This window comes from Phoca vitulina, unplaced genomic scaffold (genome assembly GCF_004348235.1).
Source record: "Phoca vitulina isolate PV1807 unplaced genomic scaffold, GSC_HSeal_1.0 scaffold14, whole genome shotgun sequence".
NCBI classification, from domain to species: domain Eukaryota; kingdom Metazoa; phylum Chordata; class Mammalia; order Carnivora; family Phocidae; genus Phoca; species Phoca vitulina.
The window spans coordinates 15907824-15931245 of record NW_022589717.1 but is presented as its reverse complement, the minus strand read 5'-3'; the positions used below and the strand labels follow the sequence as shown (position 1 = coordinate 15931245).

At 36.2% G+C, this 23422-nt stretch overlaps 1 protein-coding gene across 3 annotated transcripts in view; it reads left to right on the top strand.

Moving 5' to 3' along the window:
- The window catches only part of SLC7A11 (solute carrier family 7 member 11), a 75759-nt gene that overhangs the window by 6354 nt on the left and 45983 nt on the right, over positions 1–23422 (top strand). For all 3 annotated transcript variants that reach the window (XM_032412860.1, XM_032412859.1, XM_032412858.1), the window contains 4 exons: positions 1720–1835; positions 9979–10104; positions 14218–14317; positions 21764–21808. In XM_032412860.1, the coding sequence (XP_032268751.1) occupies positions 1720–1835; positions 9979–10104; positions 14218–14317; positions 21764–21808 (387 nt within the window). The remainder of the gene's footprint in view (positions 1–1719; positions 1836–9978; positions 10105–14217; positions 14318–21763; positions 21809–23422) is intronic.

Here is a 23422-nt window from a genome sequence, read left to right as displayed (position 1 = left end):
TTCCAAATAAGCAGAGTGATAAATGACTTGAGGATTGACAAGATACCTAGGTACTTTAGTATTTCTCATCTGTTAACAACACCCATGGTGTCTAAATACTTAAAATGATGCTTCGTACTTATCAGGAATAATCTGTAGGACACAGATTTCAAGAAAATAAATATCATACATCAGTACATAGCAGGGGTCATTAGATTGAATTCACATATTAACCATATATTCAAATGTTTATTGGTTTTCTACTTAAGACAGATACTATACTAAACACTGGGGATAAAATAGTGATTAAGATGGACAGAGTCTGGAATTCATGGAGCTCAGGGTCACACGAGGGAAATAGTTATCAATCAAGAAATCACATTGTGAAGATAACGTTGCTACTGTGATAAGCACTGTAAAAGGGAAGCCATGAGACCGAGTGAACGAGTATACTTACTCATGGAGCTCTCACCCAATCAGAAGGTTAAAGGAACTTCCTTGAGCAAAAAAAGATTGACCAAAGATATGGGTATAAAAAAATGTCAGTGAGTTGCAGGAGCTCCTGGCAAAGGGTATTCATCTCCTTCTAGTGGGAAGCAGCAAACCAAGAGGAAGGGAACGCTTAGACCAGATGGAGCCGTAACTGAAGGATTTTGCATATCCTGAGCATGTTTTGAAAGCACTAAAATGACGTGATCAGATTTTAATTTATACATTAAAAATTTGCAAATGATGAAGAATAGGAAAAATCATCTTTTGGGAGTGGAAGAGGAGAGGGTCTTTAGGAAAAGAAGAAAATCAAAAAAATATATGGTGCTATTACAAGCAGGCTAACGTTGGAACATAATGGTGGTTGGTTTTCTGACCGTCTAGGGATTTAGCATGGGTGCTGAGTAACTATGAGAAGAGAAGCTGAAAGCGAAGATTGGCATGAGAAATTAGATAATTCCATGAACTTGCGTGTGTATTTAAAGAAGATGCATTCGTATAGAAATATATTTAAAGGCACATGCAATTTTCTCATAGAAATATTTGAAGAATTAAAGTAGAATGGTTTGTTACCTATTTTACTATAGACCTGAACTTATTTAATTTTCTTATCTTATGCATGTTTTCTCAGTTGTATAAAATCACAGCAACATTTTTATTTTTCAACTTATACTTCGCATCTAAATGTTTCTATGAAATTAAAAATAATCACTGGGCTCTTCAAGTTTTTGTCTGTACTGAAAAAATAAGAATATAATGTCAAGGACAAAAGCATATATTTGCAATGAGCAATTATTAATAATAGTTTTTGAAGTTGGATTTTGTATTCATTTTCCTGACCATGCCCTGACTCAATAGTTCTGTGTCCTTAACCTGTTTGTGCTGTGACTGGAGTTTAGTTGTTGACTTAGTGAGAAGATGCTTCTTGTAAAGCTCAGCTCTGTTAGGATCTCAAATAATAAACTACATTTTTTAAGAAAAAAAAAGTCAAATCTAGGAGAGCAGGGTCAAAACTGATATCACCCAGTCTTGCTTCCATGGATAGGGGAAGTTTAAACTGGCCACCAAAATTATAGGCCATATTTTACTTGGATTGTCTGTGACAACCTAAGCAAATATGAAGTTTGGAAAATTATAGGCTTTTATATTTAACATGTTCTTGTTGTTGAATAACATTACCTCAAGGTAGAATAAGTTTAGTGAAGGTGCTATTTGTTTTTTCCTTTGTTAACCTAATTTTTTCTTTTCCAGCCCTGCAGCCACCGCTGTGATTTCTCTGGCTTTTGGACGCTACATTCTGGAACCATTATTTATTCAATGTGAAATTCCTGAACTTGCGATCAAGCTCGTTACAGCTGTGGGCATAAGTGAGTATCATAGGTATAAATATGAAAAGGAAAAAAAAAAAGCAAAAGTGATTGATGACAAAGTTTCTATGGACTTTTTTTGCATGATGGGACTGCTCTCCACATCCTGCTCTTTTGGCTTCAGTTCCTTGCCAAATTTGTGTTGGAAAATAAAGAAAACAAGAAGGATTCAGAGTAATCCCTGGCATCACATTACATGCCAGTTTTGCATTGGATCAATAGATATGATGTCTAACCTTTTGATGTAGGCAAACAAAAACCACCATATTAGTAAAATAGTACAAGAAAAGAGAATTTCACAGATGAAAACCCAATTATTTTATGGATGTTTGAATTAGAAATTATCCTTCCTCACTGATAATATGTTGAATGATAACTCACTTATCCTCATGTGTTGGGTGTGTATGTTGTGTTCATACATTTTATAGTGTTAGCAGAATGTCACTTTCAGTGTTATAGTTTTAGCTGCCCATTGATGGTCATGATAAAAGTCTTTTAATATGTGATTATTAGTAGCACATCTCAGATTAGGTCTCCAAATTAGGAATTTGTTCATTTTTATCAATGTGCACAAATACTAGACTTTTTTTAAAGAAATAAAAAAGAGGAAAATACACAGCATTACATAAGTGATATGAAGCCAAACCTTTGGATATTATGGGAAACAATAACTTAATTCTAGATGCTAATTGAATCAGTTCTAAGAATTAATATGATCACATTTGATTAAGTTTGAACTATTTGGAAATAGTAAATGACACAGGAGTAGCTGAATTGCATACTCACGAAAAAAATTCAGTTATGCATGGCAAAAGTATTTCAGTAGAACAACGAAGAGAACAATGCACATTCGCCAGTAGAGAGGTGAGTGGTTTCTTTGCAGGAAAGAGTTAGGAATTACACATAAAAGTATCTCTAGTGTAGATACATATATTTTTGAACTTAGGTTCATTCTGGATTTGCTACTTTATTCACCAAACATGCACACGCTATTATTCTATGAAATGTTTGAAGAAAGACAAAGAAAAATACTCGAAGTAGAGATTTCTGAGTTCTGGGGAGGTAATGGCAAACTTAACTCATCATGCCCTTAACACACGCTACAGATGTGAGACTCAGGGACAAATCCCTGAACCTTCCCACACCTCATTATTCTTACCTGTAAATCCTGCGGAGTCTCATCAGGTGTCTTGTGAGGATTAAATGATATTAACGGAGACAATGTATGTATAGTGTTTTGGGTAACGCCTGCAATTTATTAAGAACAAATTGCAAATGGTAGCTATTTATACTCTTGGGGGAAAGCATCATTTGAAATTCCCATGAGACCAAGGGTCCTTTCATTGCTATATTTCCAGACCTTCACGTGGCTCCTTGTGTGGTATTTGTGTTCACTAAATATTTGTTGACTCACTGATTTTATGAGAGAGGTCTACGAATTTTTCTCTAGCAGAAAAATCTTGTTGAACCTGGAGGATTACACATCTTCAGTTTTCTCAGGCAGTAGGACAATGGTGGTAAATGAAACAGAGTTTGTTCAATGTGATCTTCAGATCTAATACCATGAGCTTTGGTGGGATGAACTATCTTAGCCTAGTAGTTACAGCTTAGGCTCTGAAGGCAAACAGCCTGGAATTGAAACTTATTGTGACAATTTCTTAGGTGATTTGGAGCTAAATATTAAACCTGCTTAAGCATTACTTTTATTTATTGGTAAAATATCTGTGAAAAGATAATCTGTCTTGGATGGCTGCAGAAAGATGAAATCACGTCAGGTTTTTAAGGCCTTTAGCAAAGTGCCTTGCTTGTAGAAAGTTCTTGATAAATGTGGTGTCCCACTAAGGGATTGGACTAACAGCCAGTATTATAACCGTTATATTCTTGTCCCTCGAATGACTGAGGCAGACTCATACCACAATTACTATATTCGAAAAGAAGACAGAGGTAATGTTTTTGAGAGATTTGTAAATTTACAATAGAAGTTTTAAAAGCTATCTCTTGTGTAGGCACACGTATTTCTCAACTTAATTAAAAGAATTAGCAAACTTTCAGTAGATTTTATGCAAATATTTACAAGTCTGCAAATATTGCCTGCTTTGGACTTCAAATGAGGTGGATAATCGTGACATACTACTACATCCAAGAGTCTGGATGACTCTTTTTCTTATCCCAGTGCTGTTAAACTTTTTGAAGGGAAAATTTGTATTTTGTAGGAGAAAATGGAAACTGTTCAAACCAAAATTTTAACGCAACTGTAGGTAAGGCCAGTTATGGTTTACCAAACTCCTATGGTAGAGATTGGTGATAGAGGAGTTCACAAAACCTGAGTAAATCTTGGGTGAACCTAGACATTTTCTTCATTTTTGCCATTAGTTATAGCATTAGCTTACCAATTTTGATGTTCCATTTGCAAGCTTGAGATTCTGAGGAAATGCATTCCTATAATCAGAAGCACTGAAAGAGGAAACAAGGTATTGTTATGACTCAGTGGTAGGTCATGCAAATCAGTGGCCTAACTGGGAAAGTGAGACTCTTCTTTTAAAAGAATTTAGCTTTAATGCAGCAACAGGGTGGATATGGAGATGCAGAAGGAGAAATCTGCCTAGGGGCAAATCTCTCCTATTCTGCATTGTTGAAAGTGAGTATCCATGATTTTCTGCCTGCGAAGGGTGGAAGTTTAGTGAGATGTAGAAAACAGAGTTTAATTGCATGAATTGCTTCCCTGTATTCCTTGGGGGAAGGAAACAGTTTGTGATAGTTTGAAATCTCTAGTTCAAGTGTAGAAGAAGCGCAAACGTGAAGGATCTTGTTAGAATCAAGTCACAGAAAAAAAGGAATTTCAAGTTTTGTGAAATGTTAACCAACCATTTGAGAAATGATAGTGGGGTGGGAGTGGGGAGTTACTAAATGCTAATTTTATCTGCCCTTTGTTGAAAGTACTCGATTTCATTTCTGTCAATTTGATAAAGATGAAAAGTTTTTGCTTATCCAAACTCCTGTCCATTTGGGTAAACATGCCAGGCACAGGGAAGTCCAGCTGGGAAATCTTACACATTCACATGAGGTGCTCTCCTCTAGCCCACTCTGAACATCACACCCGTGCAACGCCAGCAAGTTTCCCTGTCCATGGAGCTTTGGCAAGGATTGAAGGATGTTCGATCTGTAAAATGATAACCAGTCTTTCGTTCTGGTCTTCTGAAATTCTTACCTATATAGTATATACTTAAATGTCAGAATATTATAATAAAAATACTTTCTTCAAAATATGAAATCTCATCCCAGATCCATTCCTAACAATCTCCGAGTCTCATTTCCTTCCTCACTTAGTGTGTGTATAGATGAGTAAAGGACCCCACCCTGCTTCTCATACCTGGTGGGAATAATTAGAAGAAGCAAAGAAAATAACACTTGTGACTGCATTATAAGAAAAAATTAGCCAGTTCCATTCCATATCACTGTACTTTCTTTTCCCAAACTATTTTCCTGGCATCATTGAATTACATGAAAGAAAATCAAGGATCAGTTCTGGGCTAGCATTTCAAGTACAGCATGTGGAGTGGTTTTGCGTAAATATTCTGAAGTCTGGCTCTACCGTACCTAAATTACCAAGACAATGTATTCTTAGGTAGATATACGTGGTATTGAAATATATAAGCACTGAAAATCAATAACCATATCCTTCAGGAGGATGACAAATAAAATGTAGGATCAAAGTATCCTGAAATCCTAGCCAAGATAAACATGAACCTTAGCAGAGAAGCAGAGCCACTAAGAGTTTGAAAGAACTAGGTATACTAGTGAGATCACGTGTGTCTTTTGAGCTACTTCCTCATTGTTACTTGTGAGGTAGGCGTAAAAGTGTGGACCCTGAAGTCAGTTTACCTAGGCTCCAGTCTATCTTTACGCTTACCTGTGTGAACATAAGCCTGTTAAATACTATCCCAACTTTCAGCTGCCCATCTGGAAAATAAAGCCAATGATGGTGACCCCATCATAGAGAGATGAGGATTAGATGACATTAACCATGTAAAGTCTTTGTACATGCCTGCCATATGATATTAGTTTACAATTATTTAATGTTTACCAATTTTATTCTCAATATCGAGATCCTAGATACAGACTGTCTCTCCTTTTTAAAGATGTTTATGGCTAGACGCGTTTATCTTCTCTGAAATCAATACATCCAGGAAATGAATGCTAACAAAGAGAAAGGTAACCCAGGCAGCTGTTATAAAAAACCGTGGAATGATCGACTTTAACTCACCACATGGCATACCTACAGCATCCATATATTTTATCAATTTAGCATGAAGAAGTCAGAAGTAAGAAACCAGAGAGAACCTGAACCTGGGAGAAAAACCAATATATCCAGGCTCAGTAATCTTACTCAGCAAATCCGAAGATGGACTTGAATTATAGAAGTGCAGAAAGAAACACTTGCCAGTCCTTCACATTTCCCTAAACATCCTCTTCAGAAACAGCTCCCTTCAAATATGTATTTCTTATCTCCAAGATTTATACATATAGCTTTCATGGCTGTGTTTCAGTTCTTAGAAACGGCCCTTTAAATAAGTAAATAAAAATTATATGTCCCTGTTTTTTCATTTTGGTAAGGAAAAAAAGCCAAAATTGACATAAATAGTTTCTAATGTGTGATATTTGCAATTATTATTCAAAGGGAGTAAAGCTAGTTGGGACCACAGAACTTACTCAGATTTCTTTTATTACAATGTGGGTAGATCATCTATAAAAATCAAAGTAGATATTATTTGTTGCAGAAACTCAGAAAGCTCTTGCATTTAGCCCCTTTTCAATATTGTTGGATAAACAACATATGTAGACTGAAATTTCTGTGTAAAGACACATGATGAAACAGCACTTCTAGTCACTTGAGGACCTTCACGGTACCTCTGTCCTGGCTGCCTGTTAAGCTGTATCCTTCAGGGTCATAGAGGTACATCTCAGCTGGAATCTGGTGTACCAAATAATGAGTGCAATGTGTGGATGTTCAGATAAAGTGGGGTTTTGAGAAACCTTTGAGAGGAATCAGTTTTAACCAGAATTTTTACTTCAGCTGCCTGAGAGGAGTGCAAGGTGAGATTATCAATTCATAGTATTTGCTTGATTTTGTCTTCCATTTTTAAGAAAACTTTACAAAATAGAAAATAAAACCCCAAATGCTCACTTTTTTCTATTTCAATAGGCATTAAGTCTTATACTCTTTCCGAAAGTAACAAATCCTCTTTCCTCTCCTCAAATATATAGATAGAGGTTCCAAAAATAAGAATGCCTCTTTCTTTGTCTCTCCCCTCTCCCTCTCTCTTCCTTCCCTCCCTCCCATCCACCTTTCTTTTCTTCCTCCCCCACTTCCTCCTTCCCTTCCCTTTCCTCTTTTTCTCTTTCTCTTTCCTTCGTTCTTTTCTTCTCTCTATACAACAGCTCTTTTCTATTGTGGAGTACTTTCAGAAATAGTGTTTTAGGTTTTAGGAGCTCTATTTAAAAGAAAACAGTGCTCTTTTGTTAGTGGTGGGAACATGAGTCCAATTTTTTTCAGGCCAATTCTGAATCTCCTTAACTAAAAAAATAATGCTTTTCACATGATGACTCATTTATCACAGAGTCATTTGCATAGAAAAAAAGAATAACTGGATGATGAAGTGGGGAAGAGGGTTGCATTAAATTATTTTCAGCACATAAGTGCTTTATGTTGAAGAAAGAAAAATAATTTTATTGTTTTATCTTTCCTCTGATAAAGTAATGCACTCTGCCATTAACAATGGACCTGTCTTTCTTCATGTGTTTAGCTTCAAACATAGGTAAAATATTTCCCTTAGCCTCCCATGGAGATTATTTGGAGTTCCAGCCTTTCTGATCATTCTCATCATTACTCCTTTGAAACATTTCATCATTAGTAGACCCCTAGTTAACTTTGTATGGGATCTTCTGATCCCTTATTTTCCCATCTTTGAATTTTTCAAAAATGAAAATTGTTTTATTGATTTTCACTTAAAATGCTGCATGTCCATTATAAAAAATATTGAATGCAGAAAAAGAAATAAAAATAAAAAATTATTCAGTTTTCTGTCATCTATGGAAACCTTCTGTTAGTGTTTTGGTGAACACTCTTTCAGATATTTTCCCTTCATTTCTCTCTGTCTTTGTCTCTCTCTCTCTCTGTCCATCCATCCATCCATCCATCCATCCTTCTCTCTGTAATTTAGTAATATATCATGAACACCCTTTCATGAAATACATATTTAACTGCATCATGATTTTAAATGGTTGCATAGTAAATCATTAAAAAGGTGTACCTTAATTAGCCTTCCTTTAGGGGTCTAGGTTATTCTAAAATTTTTGCCATTACTGTATATGTTATGTGTTGGTAACATTTGCACTGATTCTAAAGTTCTGAAATGAGCTAGTGATTATACAAGGCAATGGAAACTATGAAGATAACTGATGACTGTATAATAGGAATACTTCCTATTGCCACTCGAATTATAAAAATCCTGTGTGTTGTTTTGTCCCCTGAGAAGTATGTTCATATATCTGTGTTATTTGTTTAGGAGGGATACACCTTTTAAAAAATAAAGCTTATAGATAATAACTGCAAATGTCAGGTATGAAGTAGCTTTGGTCGGGGTGGGGGGGTTAACACTGAATATAAACTTCTGGAAAGAGCATGAAGTTGAAATCCGTGGTCTAGAAGAACCTCTAGAAGTCATTCCAGCTGAGTATAGAAGTCAGGGTCTTAGAGTATCACCATTAGTTTCATGCCTTCTTGGCTGAAAGGTAGTTTTTTTTAAACTGAGGATCCAACTCATTCATTTATTCAACAAAATTGTGTTGATTATCTTCTTGGGCCAAGCATGGAGCTGGACACTAGCAATACAGAGATAGAAAATGCTTGTTCTGGGGTGCCTGGGTGGCTCAGTCGTTAAGCATCTGCCTTCGGCTCAGGTCATGATCCCAGGGTCCTGGGATCGAGCCCCACATCGGGCTCCCTGCTCAGCAGGAGGCCTGCTTCTCCCTCTCCCACTCCCCCTGCTTGTGCTCCCTCTCTCACTCTCTCTCTCTATCAAACAAACAAACAAACAAACAAATAAATAAACAAATAAATCTTTAAAAAAAAGAAAATGCTTGTTCTATCCTCAGGGTTTTCATGCGCTACCATGTGGGGAGAGTGGATAGTTGAGTGCTACTCAGGACACTGTAGACGGCATCATTAAGAAAGGGAAATTCTGCTGGCTTCACACCCAAGGTGTGTCCTAGTCATGGAACTCTTTTAGACTCATTACTTAGAACTCTTTTTGTCCAAGTCCCCAAACACATCTTGGAAACCTGTATTTTTAGGGTAGGTTGAAAGTCAGTCACTCCTTCTTGTGCTAATTGGAAGGTGGAGAGGAAAAGCAGAGTGCCCGCTAGGGCTAGGTCTGAGAGTGAAGAATAAAATACTAACCAACTTCTTGACATCTTTCTTGAATGATTCCATCCTGGCAGGTGCATATGCATAACATCATGACAGTAGGAAATAGTTGCCTGTCTTACCAAGCTGGAGAGTCATATTCAGTAATTTGATTGCATATGATGATGATTTTAGGATTTGGTTAGAAGATATATATATTTTTTAAAGATTTTGTTTATTCATTTGAGAGAGAGAGAATGAGAGAGAGCACATGAGAGGGGTTAGGGTCAGAGGGAGAGGCAGACCCCCCGCCGAGCAGGGAGCCCAATGCAGCACTCGATCCAGGGACTCCAAGATCATGACCTGAGCCGAAGGCAGTCGCTCAACCAACTGAGCCACCCAGGCGCCCAGTTAGAAGATATTTTTATATGATTTTTAAGAAAGTACAGTATATGCCCACTCTTATTGACATATACAAAGACCAAGAAATGAATTTTTACTGTCTGGTGGTTTTATCCAAGCTTCTCAAACTTCAAGGTGTGCATAAAAATCACTGAGACATCTTGTTGAAATATATCTATTAGGTCTAGGGCAGTTCCTGAAATTCTGCATTTCCAAAATGCCTCCAGGTAATGCCAACTTTGCTGGTTAATGGGTGGCACTTTGAATAGCAAGGACCTAAGATGTCTTCATGCCAATGAGAATTCACCTTCTGTAACTTCATCTGTTTGTTTGCAGCTGTAGTGATGGTCCTAAACAGCATGAGTGTCAGCTGGAGCACCCGGATCCAGATTTTCCTAACCTTTTGCAAGCTCACAGCAATTCTGATAATTATAGTCCCTGGAGTTATGCAGCTAATTAAAGGTATGGACTGGAAAGTAAATGCTTTTTAAAATACGTATCTGCTTTTGATCTTTCCTAGCACTAACTTCCGCTTGTATTAGCAGAATCCCTTAATTAGTCTCTGTTTGTGGAACTTAGACTCTATACTGTCATCGAATTGATTTGAAAGACTGATGCACTGGGGGGGGGGGGGAGAGTGCATTGGTATTTACAGCTGAATGGCAACAACAGAATTAAGACTAGGCCAAGCAACAAAATAAGGCATCAGTGAATTCTCTCCATATAAACTCTTTGGAGTGAAAACTCAAAGTGGAAAAACAAATCTGCCATTAGTTTCAACTACAGATAACTATATCCTCTTACATTTACTTTAAAATAGTTCACTAATAGTAATAAAGACTAAAGAAAAAAGGATATCTGGAAAATAATGAAAGATGACCAGTAATTCTTTTACTCTATGGCTATTATTACTTTTACCTTGAGAATAGTCTTGATGGAAGGGGAGTCAGATATGGGAATAGCATTCCTAAAAGCCAAATATTATCTGACAAAAAAAAAAGTTGTAAAAACTTAATTTTTATTGTTACTTTATTTTTAAAGTAAGATATGCTTTTCTGTGGGAATGTAATATCATTTTGGGGGAGTATATGTAGAGTTGACTGTTTAATAAGAAAAGATGAGATGTTTGAGCAGGTGATGTATTTAGAGTTTCAGCTGTTTGAGGGAAGAAGGTACATGCAATTGCTTGGATTCAGTGGAAGTTGTTGGAAGCATAGGAGGTCCAGGTGAATTAATTGGCAATGGGCTTGATAATAGGGAATAGGAAAGTGAGATGAAATTGTGAAAGAGAGACATATAATTTGGGCATCTTAAATATTTGATGTTTACATTGATATTGTCTGTTCCAGGAAAGGGAATTTAGAGAGAAATTTTATGAAGTTGCAGGAGAAGAATTACACAAAGCAAAAGGAAATGCCAAAATTCAGCAAAATAATCGCTGATGGTAGAGGCATCAAACAGTAACAAACACTGAAAGATCTGTCACTCTGTAGCTAGGGCAAGGGAGCTGCTCTTGTACATTTACTAATGGAAGATCTTAGAACTCTCCTGGCTAAATGATTGCATCAAATCCAGCAACTTCAGCCAACTCAGAGTAAACACAATAAAGATTTTAATGCTATGGCTTACACTAAAGAGAAGACGTGAGCTCGCTCTCTTCTAATTCACATTGGCCACCACAGAGCTGGCCTGCTCATTTTATCTGATCCATTAGAAATGTAGAGAACATAATCTGTTTTGTTAGTGCTTTCTTTTTATGAGCTAACTCTTTAGCCTTCTCTAAGGAGTTTCTTCCATGTTTGGAAAGTGCAGAGACCCTGAGTCATTGACCCTACTTCAGTTCTAGTTTAGGTTCCAAAAGATGATATACTATCCTTTAAAACTCTAATATAAGACTGTAGTCATTTTTTTTTTAACCACCTATTTATATATGTATGTGAGATGAGGTGAAGTTTTCCAAATGCTATTTTATTGTAAATTCCTTAAGAACAGAGATCATAATATATCTTTTGGATCTTTTTCAACACTTAAAATAGAATGATCCTTTAATTAATACTTATGCTATCTATCAGTGCTTAATGTGAACAGGCTTCCTTTTATAGCTCACCTAATAGAGAAATGCTGTAAGAATATTACTACATTTAAAGTAAATTTTATTATTTTGGAGAGCATTCTTAGCAAGCATATTTACTCTATTAATACAAAATGTTGATTTTTCTTTCTAACTTAATCACAAATTTTTCACATTAATTTGAAACTCCAGGAAGATAAAAGCTTTACTAATACAGAGCGTGCATTTATTTCCACTCTAATCAGATCCTGAAAATAGTTGTATGTTCTGTACTTTTGAGGATTTGTTAAACTTTCCTTTGAATATTATGACTTTCATATTCCTGAGGCCTCTGTTATTCATCCAAAATATTCCTGAAGTCTAAAAAAGCCTCTCTTTTGTAATACTCTCAAAATAACACTTTTTAGGATTTATGCTTTAGGACCTGATCTTCAATAAAGTTTGGTTTTTCTTATTGCTTATTCAGTACTCTACTCTTAGAATATTATCTCTTTAGGCCAAGGAGACCATATTATCGTGATAAAAGAATATTCAACAGATGTTTTTATCTGAGCTCCAGTATTGATATTTCCCTTCTATGAGGACACAGAGATGTTTTAGTAAAACAGGCATTTCTGAATTCACTGTGTCATTTTTTTTTTTTAAATGAACTATATTTTGGAACTGGATACTTTGAGGGAAAAATTATTTACTGTACAACTCAACCTTCTCCATTTTTGGTCTCAAAGCTCATACATATTATATTAATATATATATTGTTGTCTGGGCAACCCAGGCAACAACTGAGGTTTCAGTGACGAGAGAGGGTCATAATCACATATATCATCTACCTCCCATCCCTCTTTTTTTTTTTTCAGTTAGACAATGGATTATATTTTATATAAGTGTATCTCAAATATTGCATGGCACATAGTTAAACTAAAAAATTATTACTTCTACAGAAAAATAACACAGTGATAAATATTCTGTATCTTTATATGCCCATCCCTCTTTTATTTACTTGAGTGAAGACCAATTTTGAAACAAAATCACATTTCCCATTTTGGTGATCTCATTTGCTATTTTCTTTAAGAAAGAGACTTTTTATGTTAAACTTCGAATATTGGCTAAATCTGAATTATTTTTTTTTTTGTAATTATCCAAAGGATATACAAGAAAAAGGCCCAGTATGATTCACAAAGTAGGGAAAAATGTTATGAATTAAAGCATTCAATCCACACGTTGATGCAAAATTTGTTAAGAACTATCTATTTTAAAATTCAGTATAATTTCTTTTCAGTGTTTCTAGAAGGAAACCATGCCATTCTCTAAGACAGGGTCAGTGGACTTTCTCTGTAAAGGGCCAGATAGTAAATATTTTCAACTTTGCTTGCGATACAGTCTCCTTCACAACTACCCAGCTCTGCCATTGCAGAGTGAAATCAACCATAGACTGATAATATCAATCCTAATACACAAATAAGTGGGCCTGGCTGTGCTCCAATGAAACTTTATTTACACAAGAAGCTTTGGAAGGCAGATTTGGTCCACAGGGTTTTCTACCACTGTGGGTACTTAATAGACTACAGGGGAAAATAGAAAGCAGAATGAAAATTAAATGATATGAGAAGGTGGTTCTTGGGTTTTTTGCTACCTCCTCTTTGAGAGTAGAACTGTGGATATTTCTTTCCAAGTGTAGATGCCAAGGGCAGTCTGCCCTGAGATGGGCTACTTTGACATGAACATTATTTTGAGTTAAAAGCAATCAAAACCCAGCAGATTCAGGAAAAGCTCTTTACCTCCCCCTGAGCTATTAACAAGATAGTTTCCTCTTTACCTAAGAGACTCATCTTACATAGTAGGGCAACTTTTGTTTTCCAAACATCTCCTTTTACCTTCCTGCTAATGTTCTTTCTCCCCTTTATATCCTCAGAACCCTACTCCCCTTCTTAGCTCATGTAACTATCATATTGCCTCACTGTCTTTGGAATTTCCATGTCTGTGGGGGTTCCCTATGTGTATGCTATTAAATTTGATTTTCTCCTGTTAATCTGTCTCATGTTAGTTTGATTCTTAGTCCAGCCAGAAGGATTTTAAAGGGCAGAGGAAATTCTTTCTCCCCAACACAAGCATTATATTATCTTTATTTAAAAGAATTCTATCATACTCTTGTAAACTGTAATCTGTATAGCTTACAGATTATTCTTTAGTCTTCTTTTATGCTCAAACTCTGTAAGAGTAGAGGCACACTCAAACAAGGAACTGCTTTGCTCTTTGCTATAATTTTATTAAAAGAGAAATGTGAAATAGTGTCAGTGGTGATCAATATACCTTTGGGACTCCTCCTCTAGAATGGATATAGTATTAATAGATGAATCTGGCAATGAGCAGGAAGTGAGAAATCTGGACCTGAAACAGTATAGTTCATCCCCAACCCTCCCATTTCTTTCTCCACGTTTATGGTTAAAGAATGAATAATAACCAATTCTTTGAAAAATCCTAAAATCTTTCTGTTCTCATTACAGGGCAAACACAACACTTTAAAAATGCCTTCTCAGGAAGAGATGCGAGTATTATGGGGTTGCCACTGGCTTTTTATTATGGAATGTATGCATACGCTGGCTGGTAAGTTGATATCTCTAGATCTGATGGTTTGTATGGGTCATTAAGTCCTTCATGTATTTTGGTTAAGTGCCAAGCAAGATGTTAGACGAGTGGGAATAGCCACAATCCAGCACAATCTGCCTTTCTTGAAGTGAGAAAGATGGTGTGGCTCCCTCCACCAGGCCACTTACTGTGCATATGACTTAATGTAAGCATAACTGAGTTTTTCAGTCAAGTTAACTATTAGATTTAGCCTGATGTTATAAAAAACAAACAAATGTGGGTCTTAATATTGCCAAAAGATCTGTTACAGCCACTAACTCAGGAAATAAATGGGGAGGACTGGTGCACATTGCCAGGGCCAACTGCTCCATCCTGGGGAATCCTGAGGGGGCTGAACAAATTGAAAGTACAGCTCCTGACTGGGCTTGCCAATACTGTTGCTGAACAAACTCAGATGAACTTGTTGCTAGAGAAGCCAGTAACTCAAGCAACGAGGGTTTGAAAAAGGGAAAGAGAAATTTATTTCAGATGCTGGCACCTGGGGGAGGTGGCAGGCTCAAGCCCTAACAATCGACCTCTCTGCCCGTAAGATGAACACCTATGGTTTTGTAGGGAGAGGTTTGGGGGGTAAGTGCAAGAGAGCAGACAGGGTGCACGTAATCATGGGAGGGGTGAGTATGTGTTCAGCCCTTGATCATGGGTAAGGAAGGGGACATGTGGGGTGTGGTCTTCTAGGCATTCCGTTGTTAACAGGGCTTTTCTGGTCCAGTGGTTAGAATGTTCTGGTCATTGCAAAATGTCTTTGTGCCTCAAGAAAGTACAATAAGAAATAAGCACAATGGGTTTAGTGAGAGCATGAGTTAAGTGGTTTTGTCTATTTCTGGTTTTAACTGTTGGGGTCTACAGTTGAGCAAGAGAACTCGCTGACATTAACCAATGCAAATCACTTATAAGTCTGTATCAGTGAGGACATAATAGTGCCATGAGAAATTAAAGATTAATTCTTTGCTTGTCAAAAGGCCTTTCAGTTGAAGCTCCAAGGTTGTTTGTGAATAGTGATTGATTTTTCTCTACTGTCCTATAAGAATGAAATAATTCAGATATAGAAATAAGTAAGGTGTTCCCAGAAGGTAAAATGATACTCGAAAAGCAGGGTAGGAAAAACTAAGATGGTGAAAACAGGTATACTAGATAATCTGTTACATTTAAGGCTCTTACAAATTCCTTAAGATTTCCTCAACATTTGAAAAACAAAATATTCAGCAAAGATGATTAAAATCACTATGCCATGGGTACATTTCCTTTGTGCATGTTAAGCTGTGATAACCATTCTGGTTGAAGCGTTAGAACTTTGTATTTATGCCTTATTTTATTCAGGAACTTGAATGACAATAATCATGGATAAGGGTGTGATTTTTTCCTAATTAAATTTTATTGATCTAAGACTCAGTGGAAATGACTGTTACAAGAAAGCCCACTAGGTAGAAAAGTATTGCTTAACCATCACAATCACTGTAGTAAAATTAAATTTCACTGTTTTGGAGTTATTAGTAGCAAAATCTCTTTTTAAAAATTATTTACAGAGCTAATAGTTGTACAACTTTAGCTGTGAGAATGTTCTATGAACATAAAAATAGTATCAGGAAACCACACTAACTCAGAAATTATGTAAATGCATTTAATATAAATTTTATTTACTTCCATTTCTTTAGTTTTTAGATTCTTACCTTCCAGTTAGTGCATGGAATATAAAAATATGGAGTATTACCCTATTAATCTCATTGAATTGTGAAAATATAGCATTAGAGGAAAATTAGGAGGGTATAGGAATTTAAAATTTTAACCTAGCTTTTGAAGCAAAGTATGTTTGAAAGGCATTAGAAGGTTGTAGCTCTAAGTGGTATAGGATAAAATATTTGTGTATTCAAGAAATATTCTTACAGCTATTGTGTGTAAGTATCAATCTTGAATCACACAGTGAATTTGAAGTCTTTTTATTTTTGTCCAAAGCACAATGTGGTGCTGGGCAGAGAGAAGAACAGAGTTGTGATCACAGGGTTAGTAGCAGAATCCACCATTCTGTGGCTATTCAGCCCGCATCAAAGCTCTGGTGCCCTGGGGCAGCAGCCAAGCTACTGGGAGGGTAACCCAGAGACCAGAGTGAAGTGGGGAGGTGGTGAAAACTTTCAGCTAGAGCCAAGTGTTGGGAGCCCAGCAATATTCAATCAGGAATGTGGAATGTGGAGATAGTCACAAAGGAGATTTGATTAATTCTATTGAATGAAGTTTCTTTTGCCTTTGAGTGCCATGCATCTGTTACCACGGAATCTTAAAATATTCTTCTATCCAACTCACTCTCCCACTACCAGTACCAGATATTCAGGTCAGCAGCTTCGTGTTGAGCAAACCTTCTCTACTTCTGTAGGCTTTGGAGGGCTGAGGGATTTTTCCATTTTTCTCACTCTTTTCATTTTAAATTATCTTATTATCATAATATTTTGTTTTATTGATGCTGAACCTAAAATGCTGCTCGTGTTAAAATGATTTAAAAAATAATTTGGGTGATATAGACAGACTTTATTTAACAATTCATGAAGTGGGCAGTCTCTACTTTCAAGAGTCTAGAGCACCGCAAAGTGGGGTGGAAGACAGGAAGCTTTTATAGGATATGCTTTTATAGAAATCTTTCAAAGCATAAGGGACAAGGAAGAGAAAAATAGAAAATGAATAAGGAACAAGGAAGTAAGTATAGATCCCAGAGTTGGCATCTGGGGACTCAGTGGCCCCATTTTGGGCCCAGAAATGTATTTCAGCACTCTCTTTACAGGGAACGTGGGGTTTACGTGAACTTTTGTTTATACTTTTACCCATATGATCCTTCTCTCCACTCCCTATTTTAAAGAAGAGGAAACTGTTGATTTTCTCCTATTCTTAAGAGGGGTTCGAGGATAGTACTGAAAATGAAGACCGGGATTTTAAATGCAATGTTACCTGATACAAATGGCTTGTGCAGAGACAGAGGAGTAACTGCATTTCTCTAACGGGGTTGTTATGCTACCTGAATGCTGCATTGTGGATAGGTAGAAATAATCTGGTTGTTAATCTATGGCCATCAGTCTTAGAAAAAGGAAACCGTGTCTAGAAGAAATCGTCTGTCGGCTCAGAGTTCCAGAGAAAAAGTTAATACCTGGTTGTATGTGGAACAAGATGGAGACAAAAAGAGTTCACAGAGAGGGGTATTTATTCCCTTCCCAAATGTAATCCTGCCTCTCTGACCTCTCTCTGTCTTTCGCAGTATAATGACAAGACTAGGTGATGGAATTATAAATGGGACACTGTAAATGAGTCTCCACTCCCCATGCAGCTGCCGTGACAATGTTTGATGCAAACAAAAAGTGTGGGGGGCATTGCAAATAAGTCAGACAGAAGCAGCTACTGTCATCAGAACTTAACCACCTAGGGTGTAAGTAAAAGCAGCGAGACCTTTGTCGATGGGGAGGCCTTGCTCTGTTAGCAATTCAACTTCGACATGGTGAATAGGAAAAAGACCCTGCCAAACCTTGGGTCTGATTATAGTAGGCTTTTGGCTATGAGCAGTGCAGAACCTTTTCAGAATGATGAAAACTCCTTCACAGAAACATGATTAGGGGGAAAGAAATCATTAACCCAGCCAGGTCACAGAGTTGGGTCAGAGCAACTTTAATATTATTGCCAATGTCTGCATTCAGAGAGATATGTCTGCCAGTCTTCCTCGTGGCCCAAGGGAACTCAACCAATTTCAGTCCCATATCCTGATCCAAAGCTAAATATTGCTTCGTGGGGTTTTTTAAAACTGTGTAATAGAAAATTTTTCCATGTCTTTTTTCTCCCTTTTAAATCCGATCCTCGGTGGATTTAGTCTTTCTAAAGTACCTGCTGGGATTATTTTGTACCATTGTGTCAAATCTAATCTAAAGAATAAGCTTCTTTTTAAAATAATTCATAGTTGGGTACTGGGATGCATTGCCAGCTTTGTGGTACTTTTTATACACAATTATGGAAAAGCTGAAACAATAGATCTTGTGAACATTCTCGAGAGGCCTTGAGGAGATGTAAAGCAAGGAGAATGCTATGGACTCATTGCTGGAGACTAGGAAAGCATAAAGGTGTATTTCCCACAGGATGTGAATGTTTGGACCAAAGTAAGAAGCTTTCTCCTTCACACCCCCACCCTGCCCCAAGCCCTTTCCTTTTCTCTATTCTCTGGAGCTCTGGCAAATATTTGAAATTGTGTTCCTTTTTTCACAAATATTTCCTTTCTTGCTGTAAACATTGTTGGAAAATACCAGTTTTTAAAACAACTATTGAGAAGGAACTGAATATTTTTGACATGAGAAGCCTGGAAACATTTGTGTGTGTATGTGTGTGTGTTATTTTATATTTGGGTTTTTTTTCTTTTTTTTTTTTTTCCTGCATGTTCTTCCTGTACTTCCCATTGCTTTGGCCTTATAACACATGAAATCCCTCAGAGTGCATATCCCAGATATAAGTATTGATTGTTGCTTGCCTTTGTGGTGTAACTACAGCCTCTAGTTTTAGAAGCTTACTTTCTAGTCATTAAAAAATAAACTTGACTGCTAACTTTTTAGATCACCTTTACTGCTACTGTTCTGTCAGCTATTCAAATGCTTCTGCTTAAGACATAGTCCTTAAAATATTAGATGCCTTAACCTTCTTAAAAGATAAACTGAAGCATATTAAAATTTTTAAGAGTTTATTTGAGCAAAAGTTGATTTGAATCAGGCAGCATTTAATCTAGCAGATAGAAAGGAGCTCTGAGGAACTGCATAAAATGGGACTTTTATAGGCAGAAGGGAGCAGGAACAAACAACTTAGTGTAGGCAAAAAAGCAGGTTGGTTTTTGCAGGGTTACTTTCATGTAAGCAATGGCAGGGATCTGTCAGGAAGATTACCTAACTAGTACCAATCAAGTGATTCCTGATTGGTTTAAAATTCCTTTACTGGGAGAGCAGAAACTATAATTATCTTGGTTTGGTGTTGTGGGGCTTAGCATAAGCAACTCCATTTTGGACTTGTTGTCTAGTTTTTGACAACCATGAACATCAACTTCCTAGTTGTGCATTTAGATGGGTTTTTATAAAGATGAGATAAGACAGGTTTCTCTTTCTTATTTTAAATTATGAGATACTTTAAGTATATTAAAGCTGTTGGGCTAATATTTTAGCCATTTGGTTTTAAGTAATAGAAAAATTCGTACTTATAGACCCAAGCTTCTGTGTACCTATATAATGGCTGTTTTGCCTTCTGCAGAAAAATAAGAGAGCAGAAGAGTGTTTTGAAAATACGACTTTTTATTTTGTGGAAATGACCTAAGCCTATCAAATGAAGAGGTAGAAATGTCTTTGTCTTTATATGCTTAGCTCTCCCATTATGATCCCTTGGTTTTCCCATCTTCACAATTCAGTTATCTATGTATGCTTATTTGAGGATGGAGTCTACGTCAGTTGTACATCTTGGAACCTGGAAAAAGAACTATATGTTGCCTAACTGAACATAATACAAAAAAAGAATTATAAGGGCTTTAAAGAGTCTCGAGCAGTCCCTTTCAATTGGAAAAATAAGGGTACAAGGTGGTAGACGTTTTCTGGGTAGGATAAGTAGAGTCACGAAGTAAAAGAAAGGAATCTGAATTTCTCTAGGGCCATAACTTTAGGGTAATATTTGTAATCCTATGAAACTTGAAAGTGAAATATTGTATGCCTAGAATGCTTTTTGTCATGTGAGGGATCCAGAAAAGTGTTCAGAACTTGGGAAAACTTCATAGTCTTGTGACTTGAGGTTATTTGGATGGGCATATACCAGAAAATAGTGAATGGAAAGGAAGAAGTGCAAATTGAGACTCTATTATCTTTGATACCATTGTCAGTTCCTACTTGCCCTCTTGTGTTTATATATGGCCAACTCCCTAAAACCGTGAAATGCTATTGTCATACATCTCTTGTTCTACAAGCTTTGATTGACTTGCCAACACCACTAAAATCTGGATTCCTGGAAGCCAAAGGCCATCTGGTACTTAAATTCTGTTCTTACTGCTCCTGCCACACTTTGCAGTGCAAAATAGTAAACTGTTGCTCACACCCCCATGCTCATGCGGTGTACTCAGTCCGGACTGTCCTTCACCACTTCACTAGGGCTCAGATGTTGAGCATTTCTGAAGACTCCACTTGGGTGATGCCTTCTCTAGAAAACCTTCCTGACTTGCCAGTCTGGGTTAGGCCTCGTCCCTGGCTCCCACTGTGCCCTGTATATGGTCCAGCACTGACACCTGTGTTCTGTCACACTATTCTATTGGCCATTCTGTAAACCATGGGCTCCTTGAGGAGAAATACTGTGGGTTTCCCACTTTGTTTTCCCCACTCACTGAAACATGATAATCTCCTATATTGCTGGGAGTGCAAAAACGGGAAAAAATTGTTTGGCAGTAAACATACATCTACCCCATGACCCAGTGATCATATTCTGAGTATATGCTGAAGAGAAATGATTGCATGGTCCCCCAAAAAACATGTACAGGCATATTTATGGTATCTATTATAACAGCTATAAGTTGGAAGTAATCCAAAACCATCAACAGTAGAATGTATGGTGTAATAAAATGAACATCAATAAAAATAATGAATTATTGCTACATATAACAGCATGGATGAGACTCACAAAAAAAAAGTCCAGAAAAAAAAGCCAGATGCACAAAAAAATAATTATTGTATAATAGTAATACAAGCAAATATTAGTCTGTTGTGTTTTTTTTTTTTAATTTTATTTATTTATTCGACAGAGAGAGAGAAAGAGAGAGAGCACAAGTAGGTAGAGAGGCAGGCAAGTAGGTAGAGGGGAAAGGAGAAGCAGACTCCCCGCCGAGCAGGGAGCCCGATGCGGGGCTCAATCCCAGGACACTGGGATCATGACCTGAGCCCAAGGCAGACACTTAACCAAATGAGCCACCCAGGAACCCCAATATTAGTCTATTGTGATCAAACAAGTAAAACTAATCAAAGGTGATAATAGAATAACAGTTGCCTTTACAAGAGAATGGTATTGACTGGAAAGGGCCATAAGGGAACCTTCTAGGGTTCTAGGAATGTTTTATCTCTTGATCTTTTTGTTGGTTCCATGGGTGTATAAATATGTAAAAATTCATCAGGTTGTTGATTAAGATTTGTGCACTTTACTGTTCATATGTTATACCTCTATAAAAATGTTAAAAAATAAAAAAATAACTCTATACTTATGGTTTAATAGAAAAACAATTTGTGGGAACTTTGTTGGAGATTTTTATCTTAAAATAAGTATTTGTTTTTAAATTTTTTATAATTCTGAGTTTGATTGTAAATGTTTAAAAATTGACACGTTGGGTTATAATTGTAAAATATATTGATAATTTATAACTCATTTATATCTTTTTAGGTTCTATCTTAACTTTGTTACTGAAGAAGTGGAAAATCCTGAAAAGTAAGTTGCCATATTTACTCTGAAATATTTATGAGGAATAAAATGTAACGTTAAACAATTGAAAAAGCAGACCTAAAGAAGGTCCTCAGTATGGGCTAATTAACTTTATCCTTATCCTCCTCCTTATCATCATTTTCTTAGGCAGATAACATTTATTTGAATTTATTATAAATTAAATGTAAATAACTTGTCTATTCCACATTCAACACTAAATTATCTGATAACCTGAAAGTATAAAATAATAAAGTTATATTTTAAGTAATCCATTTCATAAAAGCCTATATACAACTTAACATGGACTTTCAGCTGCCTACAAATGTTCCATAAGACATGAACTCTAAAAATTGATTTTTTCTAATAATTCATGTGAGTTTTTTTGTAACTATTCAATTAAAGAGAATAATGCAATTAATGAAGTTAGTTATGAAAGCTGAGAAGTAACTGCAGAATGCTATAAAAACTTGTAAATTTTAGTAGCTGGATGATTGCTTTTACTTTTTGTTCCTAGGTAATACTTTTGATGATTAGGTAATTTGATGATGATTTACATAATGTTCCTAAATTGAATTATTTTTAACTCAGGACTTAGATAAGTGACTTTTGTGGTTTCCATAAAAACGTTTGACTTTATACAGGAAAGCAACATAATCTATGGGCAGAAGAGGGAAATTTTAAGAAATGCCATGTAAGATACGGACTGAATTATTAAGTAATTTAACTCATCTGGCATTCATTAAACATCAACCATGTTTCAACCAATGTGCTAGGTACTTCTTACATGATGAATAAAACTTGTATTTACGATTTTATGGTCTAGTCAGTTAGTCAAATATGTAAACAAATGAAAGTAACATAGTATGATGCCATAATAGATTATTTACTCAATTTGACAGAGAGTAAAGGAGGAAATACTTAACTCTGTCTAAGGAGATGTGCTTATTATGTAGAGTCTCAAATGATGAACAAGTATTTTTAGGTAAAAAAGAGTGAGAAAGAGTGAGAGTGAGAGAGAGAAGGAAAAAGGGAGAAAGACATCCAAGAAACAAAACATGTACAAAGGTGAGTCAGTATGAAATTGCCTAAGTATCAGAGAATAAGCTCAAGTGTTCACAATTCACATTAAGGTAGACAAAGAAATTCTGGCACTAAGTATATTGGGAGGGAGATAGTAAGCCAATTAGATCTGGCCACGTAGTGGGGTTGTCAGAATTTTGAACACACAAACCAGCAATCGAGGTTAAAATGATGTTCATACTATCTGATTCAACTGTTATGCAAATCAATATGTAATTTAAACATGTGAAAAAGTTATTTTATTGAGAAATATGAGAAATTTATGACAGTACTTTCATATTTATAACTGGAATTGTGGTAGAGAACATACATTTACCAGGAACTAGTTTCTTCTAGCATTACTTTGAAATGATAAGCCACTTTGTGACTCTAAATCTATTGATTACAGAGATAAATAGGTTGCCCTGTTTTTACTGTTTTTGAGAATAGTGTGTAAGTGGTAACACAGAGCACATATTGCTCTTACTAGATTTATGTATGTAAAATATGTATTGAATTTCTATTGTATAAAAGAGGTATCTATGGTTTATGTCTTTTAAG